Raw genomic sequence first — 26152 nt, 5'->3', positions numbered from 1 at the left:
AGATACTAAGCATGTATGGTATTTTGCTATTCTGCACAGGTCATGAAACGAGGCTCAAAATTATGACAGAAAGGAAGGAAATTCTTTTAAGAAACTATCACATGCTAGATACTATATGTCATATATTTTTACATTTACATTATCGTTTAATTCTCATGTGAACTTTGCAAAATAAGCATTATTCCCATTTTTCAGAAGAGAAAAGTAAGGCTCAGAAAGACTGCAGAATTTTCCTAAGGCTACTCACCTGGAAACAGGACTCCCACGGTCATAACTAGACTTTGCCATTACCACTAACCAATCCCAAAGTAACCATCTAATCTCTGACCAACACCTGCTGTTTTCACTCATTCTCTTTAGGATTCTGACTCCAACAATTATTTAAACTCTATTGGAATCCACAATCCATTCTATCTTATCCCCCTTCCCCATCTCTTCCCTGTCTCATATTTCCCTTCTCAGCTCCTCATCCAGACGGTTTTATGCTCCACCATTATAACCACTCCCTATGTTTATATACTTATTACCCTTGCCCCTTTCTCTTTCTATCATTCTAATCTAATTTCAACCCTGGGGGCACCTGGATGGCTCAGTCGTTAAGCATCCAACTTCGGCTCAGGTCATGATTTAGCAGTTTGGAAGTATGAGCCAGGCATTCGGATCTGCGCTAACAGATTCTCTCTCTCCCTCTTTCTCTCTCTCTCTCTGCCCCTCCCCCACTTGTGTGCACATGCACACTCTCTCTCAAAAATAAATAAACTTTAAAAATAAAATTTCAACCTTGGTTAAATCCAAATTTCTGTTTACACCATACCAGTCTCTGTGTGGCAGAATGTTACTGGAAAAAACCATAATCATGCTGCCTGGTCTCAGTTTAAATTGATGTCTAATACATTCTAGTAACTCCTTAGTGCTATGCAGCAATTCTACTATATTCCCCTAAATCCTCTTATTCTCTCAATCTTCTACACAATTATTTCCCACTTTTTCCTCTCATCTCACACCTCTACTATGACCACACTTTCAGTTGATAATGAAGCTACCAGAAGACAATGCCTACATGTCCCACCACATTTACCAATCTCCCTACTTCTGCACCCATACACTCTGTCATCTTTCTTTTTACTTGGAAGAACTACCTGTGCTCCGAAGGCCAACCCTTTGTATTTACACTACAATCTATAACTTAAGAATAGCAATCCAGTAATTGTGCTTCTTCCTACAACATCAACTTTTCCCTCTCTATTGGATGGATCTCTAAATATGCTATAATGTCTCCCATCTAAACAACAACAACAAAAAACAAACAAACAAACAAACAAACAAACAAACAAACAAACAGGGTCACCTGGGTGGCTCAGTCGGTTAAGCCTCTGACTTCAGCTCAGGTCATGATCTCACAGTTCATGAGTTCAAGCCCGCGTCAGGCTCTGTGCTGACAGCTCAGAGCCTGGAGCCTGCTTCGGATTCTAGTCACTAGTGAGCTGAGGGAACTTTGAGAAACACTTATAAAGAAAGGACTTGCTATGGTCTGAATGTCTGCGTCTGCCCAAAATTCCTATGTGGAAATCCTAACCCACAAAGATGATGGTACCAGGAGGTGAGGCTTTTGGGAGGTGATTAGGTCACAGGCAGATTATTGCCCTTTATTTTTTATTTATTAAAAAAAATTATTTTATGTTTATTTATTTTTGAAAGAGAGACAGAGTGTGAGCAAGGGAAAGGCAGAGAGGGAGGAGAACAGAAGTTCTGAAGTGCTCTATGTGCTGAGAGCAGACAGTCTGATGTGGGGCTCAAACCCATGAACCATGAGGTCATGACCTGAGCTGAAGTCAGTCACTTAACCGACTGAGCCACCCAGGCATCCCAGATTAGTGCTCTTTTAAAAAAGACCCCACAGAGCTCCCAAACCCCTTCTACCATGTAAGGACATGCTAGAAGTTGAGAAACCTGCAACTCAGAAGAGGAACATCCCCAGAACCCATCCTGGTCTCAGACTCCCAGCCTCCAGAAGAGTGAAAAATAAACTTGTCATTTATAAGCCATCCAGGCTGTGGAATTTTGTTATAACAACCTGAACAGACTAAGACAGGGGTGACAACTTGTCCTCAAAGACTAAAAAACAAAAACAAAAACAAAAAAAACAGGTCCAAGAGAAAGTGGTGTTCCAGTTGTCCAGTTTCCAGTCCTTCAAGATGCCTGTGTAACCTCCAGGTCTACCCCTCCTCTCACCCACCAACCCATATACTTCACACCAGCCATGCTGGACGGCACAGTTACCTAACACCCATATTTTCTCATGCCTTAGGGTGCTACTTCTGCTTAGAATTCCTTTTGCCCAACCCTGGCAAACTCCTGTAAGTTCTTTGAGACTCGGATCTAGAGGCCTAGGTTTTCCCCTACAGTCCCAATGCACTCTCCACTCCTCACCCAATACCACAACTATTTACAGTAGCTATCTCCTGTAAGCTCCACAAGGACAGGCACCACACCTCACAGTCTCTCTGATCCTAAAGTGTAATTTAACAGCTACCATATAGCAGATACTTTACATCTATCTCATGAATAAATAAATCAATGACTGTTTAAATAGCTGTGTGATCTTAAGCAAGGCATATAACCCAAGACTTACTTCCCTAACACATAAAAGGAAGATAACTATATGTAACTCACAGGATTGTTTTGATAATCATGAGAGATAAGCTGAAGTTCCCAGCACAGTATCTGGTATTTAGCAAATATTTAGTAAAAGTTGGCTTAACCTACTTTTTTTTTTTTTTTTTTTTTTTTTTGGGGCTTAACATACTTTTAAAAATAAGGTTGTACAAGCTAGCCAGGGAACAGAGCCTTTTTATCCCTACTTCTTTGGTAACCTGAATCCTGAATTTCAAACAAACTTAGCATATAGCCTACCTACATATAAGCTGGAGTCCTTCTTTATTACCAGCAAGCAATCTCTTCCTTGGTCAGGCTTTCTTCATGTTCACAATACTGAACTATATTAACGTTGTATCTCTCATTCAAGGTTTTTGCTCTACTTGTCTCTTTTGCCTAGAATTTCACATCCTCTCTCTTCCCCTCTTAGCTGAATTTTAAAGATACTGGGAAGTCCACAAGAAAATCTATATTTTTGTTTATTTTCTTGGTTTGCTTTATTATTCTACATTGCAATTATACGAATCTATTACTTACAGCTATAATGCCACCTTCCAAGTTTTACGTCAGTCCTGCAATTGGGAAGAACTATTACATTTCTTGTTTATCTTTCCGTTTTCTAGTCCTGTTAACAATATCTGATGTCAGTTTTCACTGACAATCCAGCAACATGATTTCATATTCAGAGTCTAAGCCATACACTTGAATACGGAGTTCTTAATTATCCTGGGTTCTCTGCTATCATTTCATGGGCATTAGTTTTTTTTCAACTTTTTTTTTTTGGGGGGGGGGGGGACAGAGAGAGACAGAGCATGAACAGGGCAGAGAGAGAGGGAGACACAGAGTCGGAAACAGGCTCCAGGCTCTGAGCCATCAGCCCAGAGCCTGATGCGGGGCTCGAACTCCCGGACCGCGAGATCGTGACCTGGCTGAAGTCGGACGCTTAACCGACTGCGCCACCCAGGCTCATGGGCATTAGTTTTAACTGCAAGGTCTAAAATCTTGACTCTGACTTCTGGTTCCCTTAATAAATACTAAGGACAGTCTTGAGCATAAAAGCCAACAATCACTTCCAAATTAATTTCAAAAAAAAAAAAAAAGAAAAAGAAAAGTCATCAAATCCTAAACAAAATTACAAAATATTACAATAACTTTAAACATATCTGTAGGTCACTGAGGACACAATTTATATTCTATTGTCATCTACCTTCTTTAAAATTTGTATGTGGGATACTGACTGGCCAATTTCTGTATACCCTGTTCTGTGTGTGTGTGTGTGTGTGTGTGCGCGTGCGTGTGTGTGTGTGTGTAAAACCTAGAAACTTTTCTCTAGGCTCACAAAATTTCATTGGTCCAAATTTAGAATTTTGGAATTAAAGAATCAATAAACATGGCAGAACACTATAATCTTCTTTCATTATTATTGTAATAACGTGTTTCATTTGTAGGTCATTCAGGAAACAATTTGTGTTCCACTGTCATCTACCTTCTTTAAAATTCCATACATGCATTTTAATCAATTAAACAAAACACAATCTTGGTTTAACACGTAAGAAAACTATTTTATACAGATTATTTGCATATGTTGTGGAACATTAACATTTTCTGATAATTTTGAAATTATGTCTAAAAACATGGCAAAGAAAAGCAATTTTTTAAAACTACTGAAGTCTACATTATCTATATGACATGGCTCTGAGCAAACTTATTTTTGGAGAAAATAGGCAAGATCTACTTATTAGGTTACCTGTAATCATTCCGATCATCAGTTTTTATTCCAGGCCAATCTCTCTTCAGATATTGACTAGCCAACTTCTGGATACCCTGTTAAAATACACACACATATATATGTATTATAAAATAAGTATTGTGCCATAAAAAAAGCTCTTTTCCTTAAAATATGTTACTTGGCAAATTTCATCTTTCCAAATGTAAATTTAACTCAGAAGAACCAATGATAAATGGCAGAACATTATAACTTGTTTCATTATTGTCACAGTCTTGTCTTGTGCATTTTTAGGAAAGGGTAACTATAAGGATGAAAAAATTGAAACTTAGTTGATATGCTTTCCACTTCACCAAATTACTTGACCAGCTAAAAACAAACCGCCTCTGGAATATCACAGGTTGCACATCTGCCCACCTCTGCAGAACTCTGATTACACAGCTTGACATCTCAATTTCCCACCATTCCTCTGCGGTGGCATTGCCCTGCGTTTCTAAATCCAAACTCTCCCAGATCATGAAAGGCACCATTACTTTCAGTTGGGAGCAGACAGATACACATTCACTTGTAAAAGAAATGAACAAACCTTGGTGTTATTCCATATTAGTCATTTTGATTCAAGACAGATTTTAAGGTTTTTCTTTTTAAATAATACCATGGCACAAATTACTTCAAATATAGAAATTAGTTTTACAAAGAAATATACCCACATATTGTTATCCATACAACATGAATGTGGATAAAACAGAATATTTATCTACAATAGATACAGTGGTACCAGGATTTGAACAGAGAAGACTATTTTATTTTTTTAATGTTTGTTTATTTTTGAGAGAGAGAGAGAAGAGCACAGAGTGGCTGGGGGTGGGGGGTGGGGTGGGACAGAAGATCCAAAGCATGCTCTGCACTGACAGCAGCGAGACTAATGTGGGGCTTGAACTCATGAACCATGAGATCATGACCTGAGACAAAGTCAGATGCTTAACTGACAGAGCCACCCAGGTGCCCCAGAGAACACTTTTACTGGCAAGGTTAAACTACTCACTCTGAACACAGAATATCTTACTTTTAGATGGGATCATATGTGGTCCCCTAATAGTGCTAATGTAATGATTAGAAATCATAAACTTTAGGACACTCTTCTCTCCATGCAACTTCAAATAGAATAAATAAAATGCTGACATGAAGAACAATCACATTAATTAACAGACTGCCTACATTAAGCAGAGGCTGCCCAAATAAAATCAATGCTGCACTGTATACATGGCACCTTTCTACTAAGGTCTACTGCCAAATCAATTTGGCTTGATTAAATCCATTGTTGAATGCTTCTATTTATCATTATTTCAATGAGCCCAAAGGGTAGCAGGAACTGTAAAGAAGTTCCTTGGAATCTCAAGTTTCTCCTGAAATGGGCAATAGTTTGGTTTCACTATTAAAAGGTACTGTGTATTCTGAGAACTCACATACAACGGCATAGCCACAATACTTCCATTTACATACCTTGTACTTGGGGATCTCAATCATTAAATGTTCCTTGAATATGTACAGTAATTTTTCACCTCTGCACCTTCTTCATACTCCTATTTCTACGAAATAACTTCCTATCACTCTCATTCCTACCTGCTGAACTCTCACCACCGTGCCTTTAAGCTGATTTTTAAATTTCCTAACAAAATATTCAAAATTATATATAGGAAAATACAAAAAATTTTACTGTCTAGGTATTTAATTTCATTTCATTAAAACTGAATAGTTTATCATTCTTTCTGCATTTATTAGCTGGAATTCTTTTTTTTTTTTAACATTTGATTTTATTTTGTTAAGAGAGAGGGACAGAGCATGAGCAGGGGAGGGGCAGAGAGAGAGGGAGACATAGAATTGGAAGCAGGCTCCAGGCTCTGAGCTGTCAGCACAGAGCCCGACACGGGGCTTGAGCTCATCAGCTGCAAGATCATGACCTGAGCCGAAGTCAGACTCTCAACCAACTGAGCCCCTCAGGCACCCCTAGCTGGAATTCTTTTTTAAAGAGCTACCCTTCTTGAACTATTTGGTTATCCTGAGGTACAGTTCTTAAAAGAGGGGCAAGATAAATACTTGATTTGTCCAGTTTGCCTAAAGGTGAACAATGAATTTTTAAAGTAACATTATGAACTCATATATTTTGAATAATGGATGTATTTCAATTTATTGCAGTCACTATTCTTTTGATGCTCTAATTGTTACAACTGTAATCAGTAAGGAGTTCCTCCCAGTTGGGTCCCACATCGTGACCCCAACAGACTTTGATAGTTCCTTTGTTTTCTTTTACAGGTTCTATTCTAGATCTGCAGTAAGCTAGTTTTCTAAGGAATTCTGACTCCTTTCTGGGAGAAACCAGATTTAGAGACCACAATCTAGGCATTTCCTTATCCTTCAAGTCTTTGTGTCTTTAAGAGGCTTTTTTCTAATCACTGTATACAAAGTAGCTTACCCTCCACCCAGTTACTCTCTCTCATACCATATCACTTATTTATAATCCTCATTATGATACTGTCTGGTTTACATAAATTTTACTCTCTTTACCAACTATAAACTTCTTCAGGTAGGGATCTTGTCTTTTTTTTTTTTTTTTAATCACTGTGTCTCCAGGCTATAGCAACAAGGCTAGCATTTAGTTGATGCCAATAACTTTCACTAATTGCATGAATAAATGCCACCTACATTATTCTATATCGAATGTACAAGAGCCAAACTCCTTTTGTGTTTTTGCCATTCGGACTTAGAAACGTCTGAATCAAAATTTCTCTGGTTCCTCAATTTTTCCTCAGTGGGGTGGGGGGGGGGGGTGGGAGCAGGGCATACCAGATTTCTAAGATTGTTACCAGGTGGTTTTAATATAATAAATAAATTCCTTTGTAAAATTACAGCTAATTTTTGGCCATTTCCATTATTGGAAGAAAACATATGTGTAGATATTCTAAAGCAATAAAAAAAACTAACAAATTTGTTCCATACTTAGAAGGCAGTACACATTAATTTTTGTGAAGGTTCAAATAAATAAAAATCCCTGAATTAAAAGAACTCATAATATGTGCACAGGAATAAGAAGTATGCAATATAAAATGGGAGGCAACATGTGGTCACTACCAAATTAAGTGGCAATATATGATATCAGTTCCAAGGTGAAGAAAAGATTGTCTTCTTTTCTTTATTTTTATTTAAAATTTTTTTTCTTTTTTTTAGTGTTTAGTTTAGTTTTGTTTTAATTAGAGAGAACGCACATGTCAGAATGGGGGAGGGTCAGAGAGAAAGAGAGAGAGAATCCCAAGCAGGCTTTACACTGTCATGCCACAAAACACAAGATCATGACCTGAGCCAAAACCAAGAGTTGAATGTTCAACTGACTGAGCCACCCAGGCGCTCTTCATCTGATATTTTCTTAATGAGTTACATCTAAATGACATGATAGTTGACTTGTCCAGTTTATTGCAAAGTGGCTGCAGAACATTTCATACAGAACATGGGATGTCTGAGCCTCAGATTATGAGTAGGACTAAGGCAGAATGACAGCACTCAAAATTTATATAAAACAAATGAATATGACAAGCATTTCTACACATGTATTTCTCTTAACTCTGTTAAGCAGAGTTATTTTTATTTTATTTGTTATTTTTATTTGGATTATTTATTTATTTATTTATTTATATTTTTTATTTGTATTATTTTTTTAATATGAAATTTATTGTCAAATTGGTTTCCATACAACACCCAATGCTTATCCCAACAGGTGCCCTCCTCAATGCCCATCATAGAGAAATTGGACACCTAAAAGGATATATAATTTACTTATGATCACATAACTAGTTAGAGTTAGAATCCCTACTTATCATTCTAAATCTTCACCAAAAAAAAAAACAAAACATTGCTTTAGAGTTGATTTTATCTAATTCTTTAAAAATTTCTTTTTTTCTTTTTCAAATTTTTACTTAAATTCTAGTTAGTTAACATATAGAGAAAAAATTTCTGAAATTACTTTTTTTTTGTGCATTGTAAGTTACATTAGCAATTTCTAGAGCTCTGAACCACAAAGTTGAACTGTATTAAACTGAATGAGCCCTTCAGAGATGAGATGAGGGATTCATGAAATAGATAAACAGTGAGATCTTTAGATGAAAGACTTTATTCAAGTTGGTTCACAGAGGCAGGAATCATGATTTCTGTGTGCTCCATGCAGCTGTTCAAGATCTAATCTGTATGGATGCTCAAGAAATACTCCATGGCCATTATAGGAAAGGTCTTAAATAACATTTGATGCCTGTGAAAGCATGCTATACTTAAATTAACTGGTTTCCCTTTTATATGTTCTGCTTAAAGCTACATTGTATGAATGAAAGGTCTGTATATAGACAAAATAAAGTCTAATTAAGTGGCTAAGAAAAATAAATCTATGGCTGGCAATTTTCTAAAAAGTGTTTTGTTTTTTTTAAATCACTTCCCTAGGCCACAACGTTATTCTCTAAAACTGGTGCACTAAACACATATTATTTACTTCTATTTTCCTGAGCATCACTGATGGATAATGTTGATTTGATTTCCAATACTGTTTACTCTGTAGCACTGGTTTCCATAAAAATGTGCTATCAATATACTCCTTGGAACATCCAAAAACATCTCATTCCAAATTTTTAAAAGCTATCAGTGTCTGATGTAAGACTCGCTTTGTTTTACCTCTCAATAACACTTGCTATATTGCTCTAACAAGTGAGGCAACACAAAGAAAGCCACTGTTTAGTAGATACTGGGAAATGAACTGATGGCTTAACCTTCTGCCCATTTACCACAGCAAGCTGAGCAAGAATGTGCTCCATGGCACTCACACAGGTTATTCTGTACCCATTTCGGCCCCTTAACATACAGAGAAACTTATATTTAAATTTTACTAAGGGTTTGCCATCAAATGGCTCTTCAAAATTATAGGACACCATGTTGTATATATACTATACCTTTTTATTGTGAAATTCCCAAGATTATGTTAAAAATTAACAAGTCCACTGTATAAGTTGAATGGTTCTAAAACTGATATAAATAATAATTGTCTTTATTCATTTTTAAAATTTTATTTATGGAGGGGGGAGGAGCAAAGATATGGAAGGAAAGAATCCCAAGCAGGCTCCTGCTGAAGCGGGGCTCAATCTCATGACGACAAGATCACGAACTGAGCTGATATCAAGAGTCTGATGCTTAACCAACTGAGCCACCCAGGCCCCCTTTACTATTCTTTAAATTACTTAAATAGTAATGGAGAACTTCACCCCTACCCTTAAGGAAAGTTTTGAAATATTTTTCACTGTTTTCTGTTTTCAATTGTAGTTAGGGTTAAAAAAAATTAATCAGTATAATCTCATGTTATATAATAACACTAAATACATATTTTAGCCTTTTCTTTTTATCAAAAATAAAGACTAATTTTGTTTTAATTGATTACATAAGACAAGATCTAAAGACATTTTTATTTTATTTATTTTTATTTATTTATTTTTTTAAAGAATGTGTATTCAACGTTTATTTATTTTTGGGACAGAGAGAGACAGAGCATGAACGGGGGAGGGGCAGAGAGAGAGGGAGACACAGAATCGGAAACAGGCTCCAGGCTCTGAGCCATCAGCCCAGAGGCTGATGCGGGGCTCAAACTCACGGACCGCGAGATTGTGACCTGGCTGAAGTCAGACGCTTAACCGACTGCGCCACCCAGGCGCCCCCTAAAGACATTTTTAAATGACCTATCCTATATGATTTGAGAACCAAATAATTAAAAAATAGATGAAATTTAACATTCATTCATGATTAAACAATGTCAAGATGAGAAGCAGAGGGATCTTTCCTTAACCTAATAAGGGTGTATATGACAAACCTATAGCTAAAATACTTCTAATGGAGAGCAAATGTTTTCCCCCTTAAGACTGGGAAGAAGGCAAGGATGCCCTCTCTCACCAGTCCTTTTCAACACTATACTCATAGTGCCACCTACTACAACAAGAAAAAGAAAGAAAAAGAAAAGGCACACAGATTGGAAAGGAAGAAATAAAACTATTTTTATTCACAGATGATGTGACTGTGTATGTAGAAAACTCTAAAGAACCTACAAAACAAAATAAAACACCTCTGGAACCAATAATTGAGTTTATCAAGGCTGCAAGATACAAGGATGACAAAGAAAACTGGACTGTTTTCCTACATACCTGTAATGAACAAATAAAGTTTGAAATTAGAAAAAAATGTATGATAGCATTGAGTAAAATACAAAGTACTTAAGTATAAATCTAACAAAATATGTGCAGGAACTTTATGCAGAAAATTCCAAAATACTGATGAAAGAAATCAAAGATCTAAATTAATGGACAGATATCCAATGTTAATGGATTGGAAGACTTCATACTAATAAGATGTCAACTGCTCCCAATATGATCTATACATGTGAAATCCAAATGAAAATTCCAGAAAGCTTTTTTGAGGATATGAACAGCTTGACTTTATTATTTATCTATTTTTATATTTTTAATTTACATCCAAGTTAGTTAGCATATAGCACAACAATGATTTCAGGAGTAGATTCCTTAATGCCCCTTACACATTTAGCCCTCCCCCCTTCCCACAACCCCTCCAGTAACCCTCTGTTCTCCAGGGTTTAAGAGTCTCCTATGTTTTGCACTCCTCCCTGTTTTTATATTATTTTTGCTTTTCTTCCCTTGTGTTCATCTGTTCTGTGTCTTAAAGTTCTCATGAGTGAAGTCATATGATATTTGTCTTTCTCTGACTAATTTTGCTTAGCATAATACCCTCCAGTTCCAACCACGCAGTTGCAAATGGCAAGATTTCACTCTTTTTTACTGCTGAGTAATACTCCATTGTATACATATATACACCACATCTTCTTTATCCATTCAGCCATCGATGGACATTTGGGCTCTTTCCATACTTTGGCTATTGCTGCTAGTGCTGCTTATAAACATTGGGGTGCATGTGCCCCTTCGAAACAGCACTCCTGTATCCCTTGGATAAATATCTAGTAGTGCAATTGCTGGGTTATAGGGTAGTTCTATTTTTAATTTTTTGAGGAACCTCCATACTGTTTTCCAGAGTGGCTGCAGCAGTTTGCATTCCCACCAGCAATGCAAAAGAGATCCTTTGTCTCTGCATCCTTGCCAACATCTGTTGTTGCCTGAGCTGTTAATGTTAGCCATTCTGACAGGTGTGAGGTGGTATCTCATTGTGGTTTTGATTTTCATTTCCCTGATGATGAGTGACGCTGAGCGCTTTTTATGCGTCAGTTGGCCATCTGGATGTCTTCTTTGGAGAAGTGTCTATTCATGTCTTTTGCCATTTCTTCACTGGATTGTTTTTTGGGTGTTGAGTTTGATAAGTTCTTTGTAGATTTTGGATACTAACCCTTTATCTGATATGTCATTTGCAAATATCCTTTCCCATTCTATCAGTTGCCTTTTAGTTTGGCTGATTGTTTCCTTCACTGTGCGGAAGCTTTTTATTTTGATGAAGTCCAAACAGTTCATTTTTGCTTTTGTTTCCTTTGACTCTGGAGAGGTGTTGAGTGAGAAGTTGCCACGGCCAAGATCAAAGAGGTCCTTGAGGATTTTGATGGCTTCTTGTCTTACATTTGGGTCTTCCATCCATCTTGAGTTTATTTTTGTGTGTGGTGTAAGACAGTGGTCCAGGTTAATTTTTCTGCATGTTGCTGTCCAGTTTTCCCAGCACCACTTGCTGAAGACACTGTCTTTTTTCCATTGGATATTCTTTCCTGCTTTGTCAAAGATCAGTTGGCCATACGTTTGTGGGTCCATTTCTGGGTTCTCTATTCTGTTCCATTGACCTGAGTGTCTTGATGATTACAGCTTTGTAATACAGCTTGAAGTCTGGGATTGTGGTGTCTCCAGCTTTGGTTTTCTTTTTCAAGATTTCTTTGGCTATTCAGGGTCTTTTCTGGTTCCATACAAATGTTAGGATTGTTTGTTCTTGCTCTGTGAAGAATGCTGGTGTTATTTTGATAGGTATTGCATTGAATATGTAGATTGCTTTGGGTAGTACTGACATTTTAACCATGTTTGTTCTACCTATTCCGGAGCATGGAATATTTTTCCTTTATTTGTGTGTCTTCTTCAATTTCTTTCATAAGCTTTTTATATAGTTTTCAGTGTACAGATTTTTCACCTCTTTGGTTAAATTTTTTCTACGTATTTTATGGGTTTAGGTGCAACTGTAAATGGGATCGAGTCCTTGATTTCTCTTTCTGTTGCTTTATTGTTGGTGTATAGGAATGCAACCAATTTCTGTGCATTGATTTTCTATCCTGCAACTTTGCTGAATTCATTAATCAGTTCTAGCAGTTTTTTGGTGGAATCTTTTGGGTTTTCCATATAGAGTATCATGTCATCTGCAAAGAGTGCAAGTTTGACCTCCTCCTGGCCGATTTGGATGCCTTTTATTTGTGTCATCTGATTGCTGAGGCTAAGACTTCAAATACTATGTTGAGTAACAGTGGTGAGAGTGGACATCCTGTCTTGCTCCTGACCTTAAGGGGAAAGCTCTCCATTTTTCCCCACTGAGGATGATATTAGCGTTGGGTCTTTCATATATGGCTTTTATGATCTTGAGGTATGATCCTTATCCCTACTTTCTTGAGGGTTTTTATCAAGAAGGGATGCTGTATTTTGCCAAATGCTTTCTCTGCACCTATTGAGAAGATCATGTGGTTCTTGTCCTTTCTTTTATTGATGTGATGAATCACACTGATTGTTTCGCAGATATTGAACCAGCCCTGCATCCCAGGTATAAATCCCACTTGGTTGTGGTGAATAATTTTTTTAATGTATTGTTGGATCCAGTTGGCTAGTATCTCTTTGAGGATTTTTGCATCCATGTTCATCAGGGAAGTTGGTCTATAGTTCTCCTTTTTAGTGGGGTCTTTGTCTGGTTTGGGAATCAAGGTAATGCTGGCTTCACAGGAAGAGTCTGGAAGTTTTCCTTCCATTTCTATTTTTTTGGAACAGCTTCAAGAGAATAGGTGTTAACTCTTCTTTAAATGTTTGATAGAACTCTTCTGGAAAGCCACATGGTCCTGGACTCGTTTTTTAGGAGATTTTTGATTACTAATTTGATTTCCTTACTGGTTATGGGTCTGTTCAAATTTTCTATTTCTTCCTGTTTCAGTTTTGGTAGCGTACATGTTTCTAGGAATTTGTCCATTTCTTCCAGATTGCCCACTTTATCGGCATATAATTGCTCATAATATTCTATTATTGTTTATATTTCTGCCATGTTGGTTGTGATCTCTCCTCTTTCATTCTTGATTTTATTTATTTGGGTCCTTTCCTTTTTCTATTTGATCAAATTGGCTAGGGGGTTATCAATTTTGTTAATTCGAGCAAAGAATCAGCTTCTGGTTTCATTGATCTATTCTACTGGGGGTTTTTTTTTTGGTTTTTTTTTTTTTTTTTTGGTTTCGATAGCATTGATTTCTGCTCTAGTCTTTATTATTTCCTGTCTTCTGCTGGCTTGGGGTTTTATTTGCTGTTCTTTTTCCAGCTCTTTAAGGTATAGGGTTAGTTTTGTATGTGAGATGTTTCTTCCTTCTTTAAGAAAGCCTGGATTGCTATACACATTCCTCTTATGACCACCTTTGCTGCATCTCAGAGGTTTTGGGCTGTGGTATTACCATTTTCATTGGCTTCCATGTCCTTTTTTTTTTTTTTGTATGAAACATATGTTTATTATTTTAACAGTTAAAGTATTTAAAGTTCTGGGGGGTGGGAGGGAGGGGAGGGTGGGTGATGGGTATTGAGGAGGGCACCTTTTGGGATGAGCACTGGGTGTTGTATGGAAACCAATTTGACAATAAATTTCATATATTAAAAAAAAATAAAATAAAGTTCATCAAGGTTGTTAAACAGTATAACCAAATTACTGTCAACAATAATCAGAAGTAGAAAAGTTGTATATATACATATAAATATATATAATGTTACACATATATAGTATATTATATATATTAACATTTTTCTTAGCTATTTTTTCTTCTAAATTTCTTTTTATTTTATTTTTTAAAATTTATATCCAAATTAGTTAGCATATAGTGAAACAATGATTTCAGGAGTAGATTTCTTAATGCCCCTTACCCATTTAGCCCTTCTCCCCTCCCACAACCCCTCTAGTAACCCTCAGTTTGTTCTCCATATTTATGAGTCTCTTCTGTTTTGTCCCCTTCCCTGTTTTTATATTATTTTTGTTTCTCTTCCCTTATGTTCATCTGTTTTGTCTCTTAAAGTCCTCATATGAGTGAAGTCATATGATTTTTGTCTTTCTCTGACTAATTTCACTTAGCATAATACCCTCCAGTTCCATCCACATAGTTGCAAATGGCAAGATTTCATTCTTTTTGACTGCGGAGTAATACTCCATTGTATATATATACCACATTTTCTCTATCCATTCATCCATTGATGGACATTTGGGCTCTTTCCATACCTTGGCAATTGTTGATAGTACTGCTATAAACATGGGGGTGCATGTGTCGTTCTGAAACAGCACACCTGTATCCCGTGGATAAATGCCTAGTAGTGCAATTGCTGGGTCATAGGATAGTTCTATTTTTAGTTTTTTAAGGACCCTCCATACTGTTTTCCAGAGTGGCTGCACCAGCTTGGCATTCCCAGGCTTCCATGTCCTTTTTAATTCTCTCTTTAACTTCCTGGTTATCTCATTCATTCTTTAGTAGGATGTTCTCTAGTCTCCAAGTATGCTACCTTTCCAAATTTCTTCCTGTGGTTGATTTCAAGTTTCATAGCATTGTGGTCTGAAAATATGCATGGTATCATCTTGATCTTTTTGTACTTGTTGAGCACTGATTTGTGTCCCAGTATGTGGTCTATTTTGGAGAACATTCCACGTGCACTGGAGAAGAATGTATATTCCACTGCTTTGGGATGAAATGTTCTGAATACATCTGTTAAGTCCATCTGGTCTAGTGTGTCATTCAAAGCCATTGTTTCCTTGTTGATTTTCTGATTAGATGATCTGTCCACTGTTGTAAGTGGAGCCAGCGTGACATTTTTTTAAGTTTATCTATTTATTTATCTTGAGAGAGAGAGAGAGAGAGAGAGAGAGAGAGAGAGAGAGAGAGAATCCCAAGCAGGCTCTGCACAGTTAGCGCAGAGCCCCATGCAGGCCTGAACTCACAAACTCTAAGATCATGACCTGACCTGAAGTCAAGAGTTAGGTGCTTAACCGCCTGGGCCTCCCAGGCACCCTTGAACAGCCTGACTTTAAAATGTATGGAAGGGCGCCTAGGTGGCTCAGTCAGCTAAACATCTGACTTTGGCTCAGGTCATGATCAAGGTTCTTCAGTTAGAGCCCTGCATGGGGCTCGGTGCTGACAACTCAGAGTCTGGAGCCCGCTTGGGATTCTGTGTCTCCCTCTCTCTCTGTCCCTCTGCCACTCAAACTCCATGTCTGTCTGTCTCTTTCTCTCTGTCTCTCTTTTTCTCTTTCTCAAAAACAAATACACGTTTAAAAAATTTTTTTCAATGTATATGGAGGGGCACCCAGGGGGCTCAGTTGGTTAAGAATCCAACTCTTGATATCAGCTCAGGTCTTGATCTCAGGGTCATGAGTTCAAGCCCTGTGTTGGTCTCCATGCTGGGCATTAAGCCTACTTAAAAATAAATAAATAAATAAATAAATAAATAAATAAATAAATAAATAAATGTATGTATGTATGTATGTATGTATGTATGTATGTATGTATGTATATGGAAAGGTAAAGGTACTAGAGTCACCAAAACAATTCTGAAAAATGAGAACAAAGTCAGAAGACTCATATCACCTGCATTCAAGGCTAGTATAGTATAATGTTACTGTAATAAAGACAGTGTGCTACTGGCAAAAGCATGGACGCACAGATCAATGGAACAGAACAGAGCCCAAAATAGATCCAAAAAAATAAAATAAACTAATTTTTCCCAAAGGTACAAAGAAAATTAGATGGAGGAAGAATGGTCTGCATCTATAAGTGGTGCTGAACAAATAGATGACCATGTGCAAAGAAATGAACAGTAGCACATACCTCCCAATTAAAAAAAAATTAACTCTGGGGCGCCTGGGTGGCGCAGTCAGTTAAGCGTCCGACTTCAGCCAGGTCACGATCTCGCGGTCCGTGAGTTCGAGCCCCGCGTCAGGCTCTGGGCTGATGGCTCAGGGCCTGGAGCCTGTTTCCGATTCTGTGTCTCCCTCTCTCTCTGCCCCTCCCCCGTTCATGCTCTGTCTCTCTCTGTCCCAAAAATAAATAAACGTTGAAAAAAAAAAATTAAAAAAAAAAATTAACTCAAAATGCTTCATAGATCTAAATGTAAAGCACAAAACTAGAAAACATGTGGAACACAAAGACAATCTCTTTGACCTTTGGCAAAGAGTTTTAACATACAACACCAAAAGCAAGATACATCAAAGAAAAAATGATAAACTGTAGTTAATCAGAACACTTTTTTTAAGTTTTATTTGAGAGAGAGAGCACTCATGCCCAAGCAGGGGAGAAGGGGAGAGGGGCAGAGAGAGAGAGAGAGAGAGAGAGAGAGAGAGAGAGAGAGAGAAACTCAAGCAGGCTCCATGCACAGCATGGCCACAAGCTCAGCATGGAGCCTGATATGGGGCTCAATCCAGTGACTCTGGGATCACGACCTGAGCTGAAATCAACAGTTGGATGCTCAACCAACTGAACCACCTAGGCACCCCATCAGAACTCTTTAAACTCTTTTCTTTGGGAAAAGACACTGTTAAGAGAATTTTTTTAAAAAATTCTGCAAATCACGTATCTGATAAATGACTTGTATCCAGAATGTATAAGGAACACTAAAAACTCAACAGTAAGAAAAAAACCAACTCAAGTTTTAAAATAAGCAAATGCTCTGAACAGACACTTTATCAGGAAGATATAAGGATGGTAAAAAAGTATTTGAAAAATGCTGAATATCTCTTATCATTGTGGAAATAGAGATTAAAACTACATGATACCACAGGGGTGCCTAGGTGGCTCAGTCAGTTAAGCGTCCAACTTCGGCTCAGGTCATGATCTCGTGGTTTGTGAGTCCGAGCCCTGCATCGGGCTCTGTGCTGACATCTTGGAGCCTGCTTTAGATTCTGTGTCTCCTCCTCTTTCTGCCCCTCCCCTGCTCATGCTCTGTCTCTCTTGGTCTCTCAATAATAGATGTAAAAAAAAATAAAAAAAAAAAAAAACATGATACCATTACATAGCTATAAGAATAGCTAAAAAAAAAAAAAGAAAAAAGAAAGAAGAAGATAATAAAGTTTATTTATTTTGAGAGAGAGAGAGCGCACGTATAGGGTGGGGGAACAGAGAGGGAGATAGAGAATCCCAAGCAGGCTCCCTGCTGTCAAATGTGGAGACCGACGGTGGGGCTTGATCTCATGAACCATGAGCTCATGACCTGAGCTGAGATCAAGGTGGCAGCTTAACTGAGCCACCCAGGTGCACCAAGAGTGTTGTAACTTTAAAGGGTTAAATGTTACCACAAAAGTAAGTACTTACTCATCAGTAATTATTTAAAATGTAAATGGATTAAACTCTCCAATCAAAAGACAGAATCTAGCAGAACAGAATAAAAACACAATCCAACAAGAGACTCTTTAGATCCAATGCAACACAGACTACTACAGTATTCTAGTAAAGATGATGGGGGAGCATGGGGCAAGCTGAGGGCAAAATACAGGCTGGCACCCAGCCCTCCAACCCCAAAGTGGAATATGTGTGAATATGCATGATATTCCTCGGATACTCCTGGCTACCCAAGAACAAAGGAAAGGGGTTTAAGTGCTTGCCATGGTAATATGGGAAACTAAGGCAAATGAAAATTAAATCCCCTTCCTGCCTACAGTCCATTGACAAGTCCTTAAAACCTGTAGAATGACCTCCCCCTCTAGGAGTTCAGCTGCCTGGATGAGGACACTTTGCTAGGGGCAAAAGAGAACCTTGGCTTAACATTGTCCCAACCTCAAGGATCCTGTAAGTCTACTTCCTTTGTCTCAACTGCTCCAGGATATATGCTGGCAATCATGTTCCAAGTTTACAGCCCCCTGATATGCATCTGAAGGGTCTCATGACTGAGGTTTTATTAAATGGTGACAAATGGTGTTTCCCTAGCTACAGCTAGCCAGGGTCCTGGAAACCTTGCTCCCAAAATACCTTACCCTATCCCTGACCTGCTCCCAACCTCAGGGTATATAATGAGTTACCAGCCATAACCCCAGTGCAGCATTTCCTGCCCATGGGTCCTGTCCCCATGCTTTAATAAAATCACCTTTTTGCACCAAAGATGTCTTCAAGAATTCTTTCTTGGCCATTGGCTCTGGACACCATGAACCCCACCACCACCCCAAAACTTCATCAAAGATGATGATATTATGAACTGTGGTAGAGGCACTAAAGACAGAGCCAGATTAATTACAAAGATATTTAGCAGAGAAAACTGACAGAAATGGTAATGGTCCAGAATGGAAAACAACAAAGAAGACAATAATTAGATGAACCTTTGGATTTTGGCCTTATACAACTGAATGAATAATGTATCTATCTTCCTCAGTGATGAACACATAGGTAGTCTCTTTAATTACAGAAAAGGTTGTTGGAATTATAATACAAACAGTGATAGGTTTAGCAGAAGTATAAAAAAAGGCAAGGAGCCACGATGTCTCCTAAAGTGAGAGATGACAGGAAAATCTATGCAGATTTAAGTACTTTGGAACTGGATCTGAAAGAGGAAATAGGAATTTGATCAAATGAGAAAGAAAGAAGGACGTAACAGGACTTGGTATAATTTAGGTTAAAAAAAAATGATGATGTAAAAATAGGTGGGAAAATGTGGGACATGGATTGGTGGAGTAAATTTTTACTTGTAAGCATCCAACTTGTACTTTGAAGCTTAAACCTACACTTACATAGTGAATTCTTCTGTAGTGCCTAGGAGATACCTACTCTCAAAGTAGTTTTCCATGAAGTTATTCTTTAAGAAAGATCTCCAATGTCTTTCTTGTACTATCATCATGCTTAAATAGAGTCATAAAACACATTTAAAAAGATGTTTCCCTGGAAAGCTGTAGTTCTAATAATAACTGGGATTTATCATCTTATGTTAACTTACTCTGCTTACACAAAACTCAAAATGTTGCCTTCAATACACCTAAGAGACATAAAAATCATCTGCCTGAAATATGCTTAGTTCTCCACTTAATGTTGCTATTATGACAATTACATAAAAAAAACATGCATAAATCCTGTTGCACTTAAACAGAGATGACATACTAAATGTGCAGTTCATAAATGGTATTGCCAATATGGGCAGATAACTTGGAAGTCTGCTTAACAAAAGGTATCTTCCTTTAAGGGGCATAAGCCCAAATTCATCCAATATGAAATATTAAATGCCAGTTACTTAATCGTTTTCACAACCAACCATTTTCTCCCTCCAGATAGTCTTGTTTTCTCCTATAGAGTTTCTCCATTTGTTTCCAAAGCAATTTTATATGTAAGCTTTAATCAAGGGAAAATCCTACTGACTAAAAGGCACTTACTCAGCTTACCTCTAATATTTCAATAGTTTTTACTTCATTTTACATTTTCAGTAGATTGCTTAACTAAGAAATGATGGCTACAGTTTTATGAATGTTTTTTCCCCCATATTTTGTAAATTTTTCTTTCCAAATTGCTGGAAGCTATTGGTAAGAAAATTGGTAAGCTATTCGTAAGAAAAGCAGTATTTTTCACTGTGTATATAGTCGTCTTCAAATAAAGATTAGTATTATTTGTTGGTAAAAACCAAACTTGAGGGAATTTATTTTACACTATTTAAAACATTATCAATTGGAAAACATAAATTATGGCTTACAGATTTTTAGAGCAAAATGTACACAGAATTTTGGCTTACTAAGAATATATTTTTTTAACATTTTTATTTATTTTTGAGATAGAGAGGCAGAGTGTGAGTGGAGGAGAGGCAGAGAGAGAGGGAGACACAGAATATAAAGCAGGCTCTAGGCTCTGAGCCGTCAGCACAGAGCCCGATGCAGGGCTTGAACTCACGAACTGTGAGATCATGATCTGAGCCAAAGTTGGACGCTTAACCGACTGAGCCTCCCAGGCACCCCATGGCTTATTAAGAATATTAGAGTCACTAAACATTGTTTAAAGTTTTTTCAATTTTTTATTAAAGTTATATTTCAAGGCTTAGATTAGCAGATACCTCTTTGTAAGACTCTCAGACATGAAGGTTCTCACTAAGGGGGGAAAACAAGCTAGTTGCTATTGTTTTTGAACAGTAAGAAAAGTGTTCTATTAAGCATGACTGAACTGCCTGCTTGATCTCAAAGACAGCCATACAAGCAGTTTCTCCTTTAGAGAAGAAACTGGAATGTATCAAATCAGCAAGCAAATAATAATTTCAAGTGCTTGACCCTTAGTGATCTCAAATTAGAGGGGGGAAATCTAGAAAAAAATGGCCAAAATGTGATTGAACATAAAGGCCAGTAAGACCCATTTTTCATTTCCCTTGTTAGATAGAAAACATAGAACTAGTCATGAGAACTACTACTATTTACTATGTACTAGGTGTTTCACATTTATTAACTAACATTTAAAACTATAGCCTTATGCACCAGACACAACAGAAATTTTAAAAGGCTAAGTAAAGGCTAAGATCACCCAGCTAGGTAAGCCTGGGTTCAAATGCAGGTCTTCTTTCAAAGTTTAAAACACTTTTTGACCACTCAATTCATTCTGCTACAGCCAAAGACTATCCCAAATCACTGTATATTTTGGCTAAGGGCTGTTTATAGGTTCTTTAAAGAACAGGGCTATAAAAATCTAACATAGTTCAGTCTTTGCTCAGTAAATAACTGCTGAACTGAATCATTCATTACTCATTTTAGTGAACAATTATACACATATATTTTTAAATTAATGGTTTATTTTTAGAGCAATTTTAGGTTTACAGAGAAATTGAGCAAAAAATACAGGGTTCCCATATATCCACTGACTACACAGATTCCCTCCTATTAACATTTTGCATTTGTGTGATATATTTGTTACAGTGATGAAACAACACTGACACATTATTATTAATTACAAGCCATAGTTTACATTAGGATTCACTATTTGTGTTGTGCGTTCTATAGGTTTTCCCAAATGTACAATGTCATGTATCCACCACTGCATTCTCCTAATAAACCCTAAAGCTCCACTGTGTTCTACCTGTTCATCCTCCCTTCATCTCCCTCCCTCCCCATCCCTGGCAAACACTAATCATTTTACTGTCTCCACAGTTTTAACTTTTCACAATATCATATATTTGGAATCATACAGTACGGTAGCCTTTTCAGGTTGGCTTTGTTCACCTGACAAAATGCATTTAAGGTTCCTCCATGTCTTTTAGTGGCTTAATTCAATTCCTTTTGTCACTGAATAATATTCTGCTGTCTGGATATTCCACTGTTTCCTAGTCCACTCACCTATTGAAGGACACCTTGATTGCTTCCCAGTTTGGGTAATGTTGCTATTGACATTCACGTACAAGTTTTTGTGTGAGCTTGTTGTGAACACATTTGGTCAATTACCAAAGTGTCCAATTGCTTGATTATACGTTAAGACTGTGTTTAACTTCCAGAAGTGGTTGTACCATTCTGCATTTCCACTAGCATGAATTTTGAAAAGTTCTCATTGCTTCACATCCTAGTAGACATTTGATGCTGTCAGTGTTTGGATTTTAGCCATTCAAACAAGTGTGTGTAGTGCTATCTCTAATGATACATGATGCTAAGCATCTTTCATATGATTATCTGCCATCTACATATCCTCCTTGCTGAGGTGTTTGTGTAGGTTTTGGCCTACATTTTAATTGAGTCATTTGTTTACTTATTATTGAGTTTTAAGATTTCTTTGTATAATCTGGATTCCAGTCCTTTATCAGATACATGTTTTGTAAATATTTTCTCCCGGTCCCTGGCTTGTCTTTTCCTTTTCTTAACAGTGTCTTTCACAGAGAAGTTCTTAATTTAACATCTATTATTTTTAACATTGAATTCTCATTAACTAAGGTTAAGTAAGGTTTTTAGGCTTTAGGAATCAGATTAGTGAAAACAATCTAAGCCTTGAAGGTTAGTTCTGATAGTGGATTAAGTATGAAATTATGTATAGGTGTGTTTCACTCTAATGCAGTGAACTGACTGTGAAAAATTACATATAACCTAAATTTTATGAATAAAGAACTCAACTAAATTCTTTTTTTTTTTAATTTTTTTTTTTAACATTTATTCATCTTTGAGACATAGAGACGGAGTGTGAGTGAGGGAGGAGCAGAGAGAGAGGGAGACACAGAATCTGAAGCAGGCTCCAGGCTCTGAGCTGTCAGCACAGAGCCCGATGCGGGACTCGAACTCACTGACTGCGAGATCGTGACCTGAGCTGAAGTCGGACACTTAACTAACCGAGCCACCCAGGCGCCCCTCAACTAAATTCTTCATAAAGTAAGAAATTTTTATACAGATCACTGTTTTGTAATTTAGCTATTTTGAACGCTTCAGTCACCACAGTATTCCCTTAAAATACGGATAATGTGCAATGACATGCCATTCTACATAATTTCTTATTCCTAATGCTTCTAATAATATCAGTAAACAATTTTCGTAAATTCAATACAATAAATTTTTGTTACAAAGTAACATGTTATATTATTTTGAACGGTGCTTTATCAAGAAAAGGGCTTGGGGTGCCTAGGTGGCTCAGTTGTTAAGCCTCTGACTTCATCTCAGGTCACGATCTCACGGTTTGTGGGTTCAAGCTCCACATCCAGCACTGTGCTGACAGCTTGGAGCCTAGGGCCTGCTGGGGATTCTGTCTCCATCTCTCTCTGCCCTTCTCCCACTCACATTCTTTCTCTCAAAAATAAATGCACAAACATTAAAAATAAAAGTAAGAAAAAAAGAAAAAGGCTTATTACAGTTACATACAAAGTGCTATGAGGTATCAGCAAACATCGCTGAACAGACTTGAGAGAAAAGACAAGGAGAGCCAGGGTAAGTGTCACAGCAAAAGTCATCATTTGAGCTGGGCCTTGAAGGAAAAAATATAAAGAATTTTTCCAGTGACCAAATAGAGGGGAAAGGATATGCATGAACAAATATGTCAAGCATAAAAGAAGGAAGGATAGGGGAGTCAGATAACACTATGTTTAAATCCTGATTCCATTTACTTTCTAGTAGTCAATGCTAAACAAGCTGTTATCTCTTCCCTAACAGTTATTTGCCTTATCTTTCAAATGGAAGTAAATTCATACCTTATAGGATATGTAAACTTAGGTAAAGCTACTTTGAAAAAGCATTCAATAAATATTAAATAATCCATTGACATTTAAAGGAGAGAGCCATAAATAGATCTTTACTTCAGAATGATGACCATGAGGCTGCTGTGGAAGATTTATTATAAAGAGAAAGCAGAAGCAGGGTGATCCAAGTAGGAAGCTATGATATTTGGTCTCAGCAGGGGAAAGAAAAGAACTAATTAGCAATAGGTGCTCCAAAACAAAAGTGACAACCTGAGAATTAATCAGATATGGGAAAGGGGAATAAATCGTAGTCAAGATTGACTGAGGATATATACTTAAGAGTTTATTGCTTACTGTTGATCATACGTTAAAATTTTAAAGTTATCCACTAGACAAAGCATAAGAGACTCTTAAAAACTGAGAACAAACTGAGGGTTGATGGGGGGTGGGAGGGAGGGGAGGGTTGGTGATGAGAATTGAGGAGTGCACCTTTTGGGATGAGCACTGGGTGTTGTATGGAAACCAATTTGACAATAAACTTCATATATTGAAAAAAAATAACAAAAAAAAAATAAAGTCACCCACTAGAATGGCTATTATAAAAAAAATAAGAAAATAACAAGTGTTGGTGAGGATGTAAAGAAATTAGAACCCTCATGAACCATTGGTGGGAATGCAAAATGGTACAGCCACTATGGAAAACAATATGGAGGTTCCTTAAGAAATTAAACACAGAATTACCACACAATGTGGCAATTCCAATTCTGGGTATATATACCCAAAAGAATTCAAGGCAGGAGCTCAAAAAGATATTTATACACCCATATTCATAGCAGCACTATTTACAATAGCTAAAAGATGCAAGCAACCCAAATGTCCATCAATGGGCAAACAAAAGATGGTAAATTGATACAACGGAATATTCTTGAGTCTTAAAAAGGAAGGAAACTCTGTCACATGCTACTACATGAATGAATCTTTAGGACATCATGGTAAGCCAGTCACCAAATGACAAATACTGTATGATTCCACTTGTATGAGACCAAATTCATACAGAAAGAAAGTATAATGGTGGTTTCCAGGAGCTGCGAGGAGAGGGGAATAGGTACTTGTTTCAATTATACCAAATTCACAAGATAAAAAACTTCTGGAGATTGACTGTACAAGAATGTAAGTACACTTAACACTACTGAATGGTACATTTCAAAACTGGTGCAACCACTATGGAAAACAGTATGGAGGTTCCTCAAAAAATTAAACATAGAACTACCCTATGACCCAGCAACTGCACTACTAGGTATTTATCCAAAGGATACAAAAATGCTGATTTGAAGGGGCACATGCATCTCAACATTTATAGCAGTGCTATCAACCACAGCCAAATTATGGAAAGAGCCCAAAAGTCCATTGACTAATGAATAAAGAAAATGTGGTATGTATATACAATGGAATATTACTCGGCAATCAAAAAGAATGAAATCTTGCCATTTGCAACAACATGGATGGAACTAGAGTGTATTATGCTAAGTGAAATAAGGCAGTCAGAGAAAGACAAATATATGATTTCACTCATATGTGGAATTTAAGAAACAAGACAGATGATCATAGGGGAAGGGAAGGGAAGAGAAAATAAAAACAGGGAGACAAACAAGAGACTCTTAAATACAGAGAACAAACTGAGGGTTGCATCGGGGAATGGGCTAAATGGGTGATGGGCATTAAGGAGGGCACTTGTTACTACACGTAAGTGATGAACCACTAAATTCTAGTCCTGAAAACAATACTATACTATATGTTAACTAACTTGAATTTCAATAAATACAAAATAGGGGCGCCTGGGTGGCTCAGTCACTAAAGCATCTGACTCTTGATTTCAGCTCAGGTCATGATCTCATGGTTTATGAGACTGAGCTCTGCATTGGGTCTGTGCTGACAGTACAGAGCCCGCTTGGGATTCTCTCTCTCCCTCTCCCTGCCCCTCCTACACTCTCCCTCTCAAAATAAATAAAAAACATTAAAAAAATCTTTAAATAAATAAAATAAAAATGGTTGAGATGGTAAGTTTTCTGTTATGTGTATTTTAACACAATTAAAAATAATTGTAAATTTTTAAATCTAATAACATTGCAAACAAACTAAGGAGAGAGTCTGAGATTTTCTTTCTATAAAGCATCAGTTCAGTCTTTCATACAATTTTACAGATGGCATGCACTAAAGTCTCTTACAACATAGTCGCCTCCTCCAATCAAGGATAGCAACACATAATATAACACATACACATGCACACACACACACACCCATGGCACTGTAAGCACTAAAATCAAGCTACCAAAATGACAGCTGTGTGCGTGCGTGCGTGCATGTGTGTGTGTGTGTGTGTGTAAAGAGACAGAGT

At 37.2% G+C, this 26152-nt stretch overlaps 1 protein-coding gene across 4 annotated transcripts in view; it reads right to left on the bottom strand.

Moving 5' to 3' along the window:
* The window catches only part of FCHSD2 (FCH and double SH3 domains 2), a 302796-nt gene that overhangs the window by 144310 nt on the left and 132334 nt on the right, over nt 1–26152 (bottom strand). For all 4 annotated transcript variants that reach the window (XM_047824065.1, XM_047824066.1, XM_047824067.1 and 1 more), the window contains one exon: nt 4403–4479. In XM_047824065.1, coding sequence (XP_047680021.1) covers nt 4403–4479 — 77 coding nt within the window. The remainder of the gene's footprint in view (nt 1–4402; nt 4480–26152) is intronic.

This window comes from Prionailurus viverrinus, chromosome D1 (genome assembly GCF_022837055.1).
Source record: "Prionailurus viverrinus isolate Anna chromosome D1, UM_Priviv_1.0, whole genome shotgun sequence".
In the NCBI taxonomy this organism is placed as follows: Eukaryota; Metazoa; Chordata; class Mammalia; order Carnivora; family Felidae; genus Prionailurus; species Prionailurus viverrinus.
The sequence above is the reverse complement of the archived record's forward strand: the minus strand, read 5'-3'. Positions and strand labels throughout refer to the sequence as shown.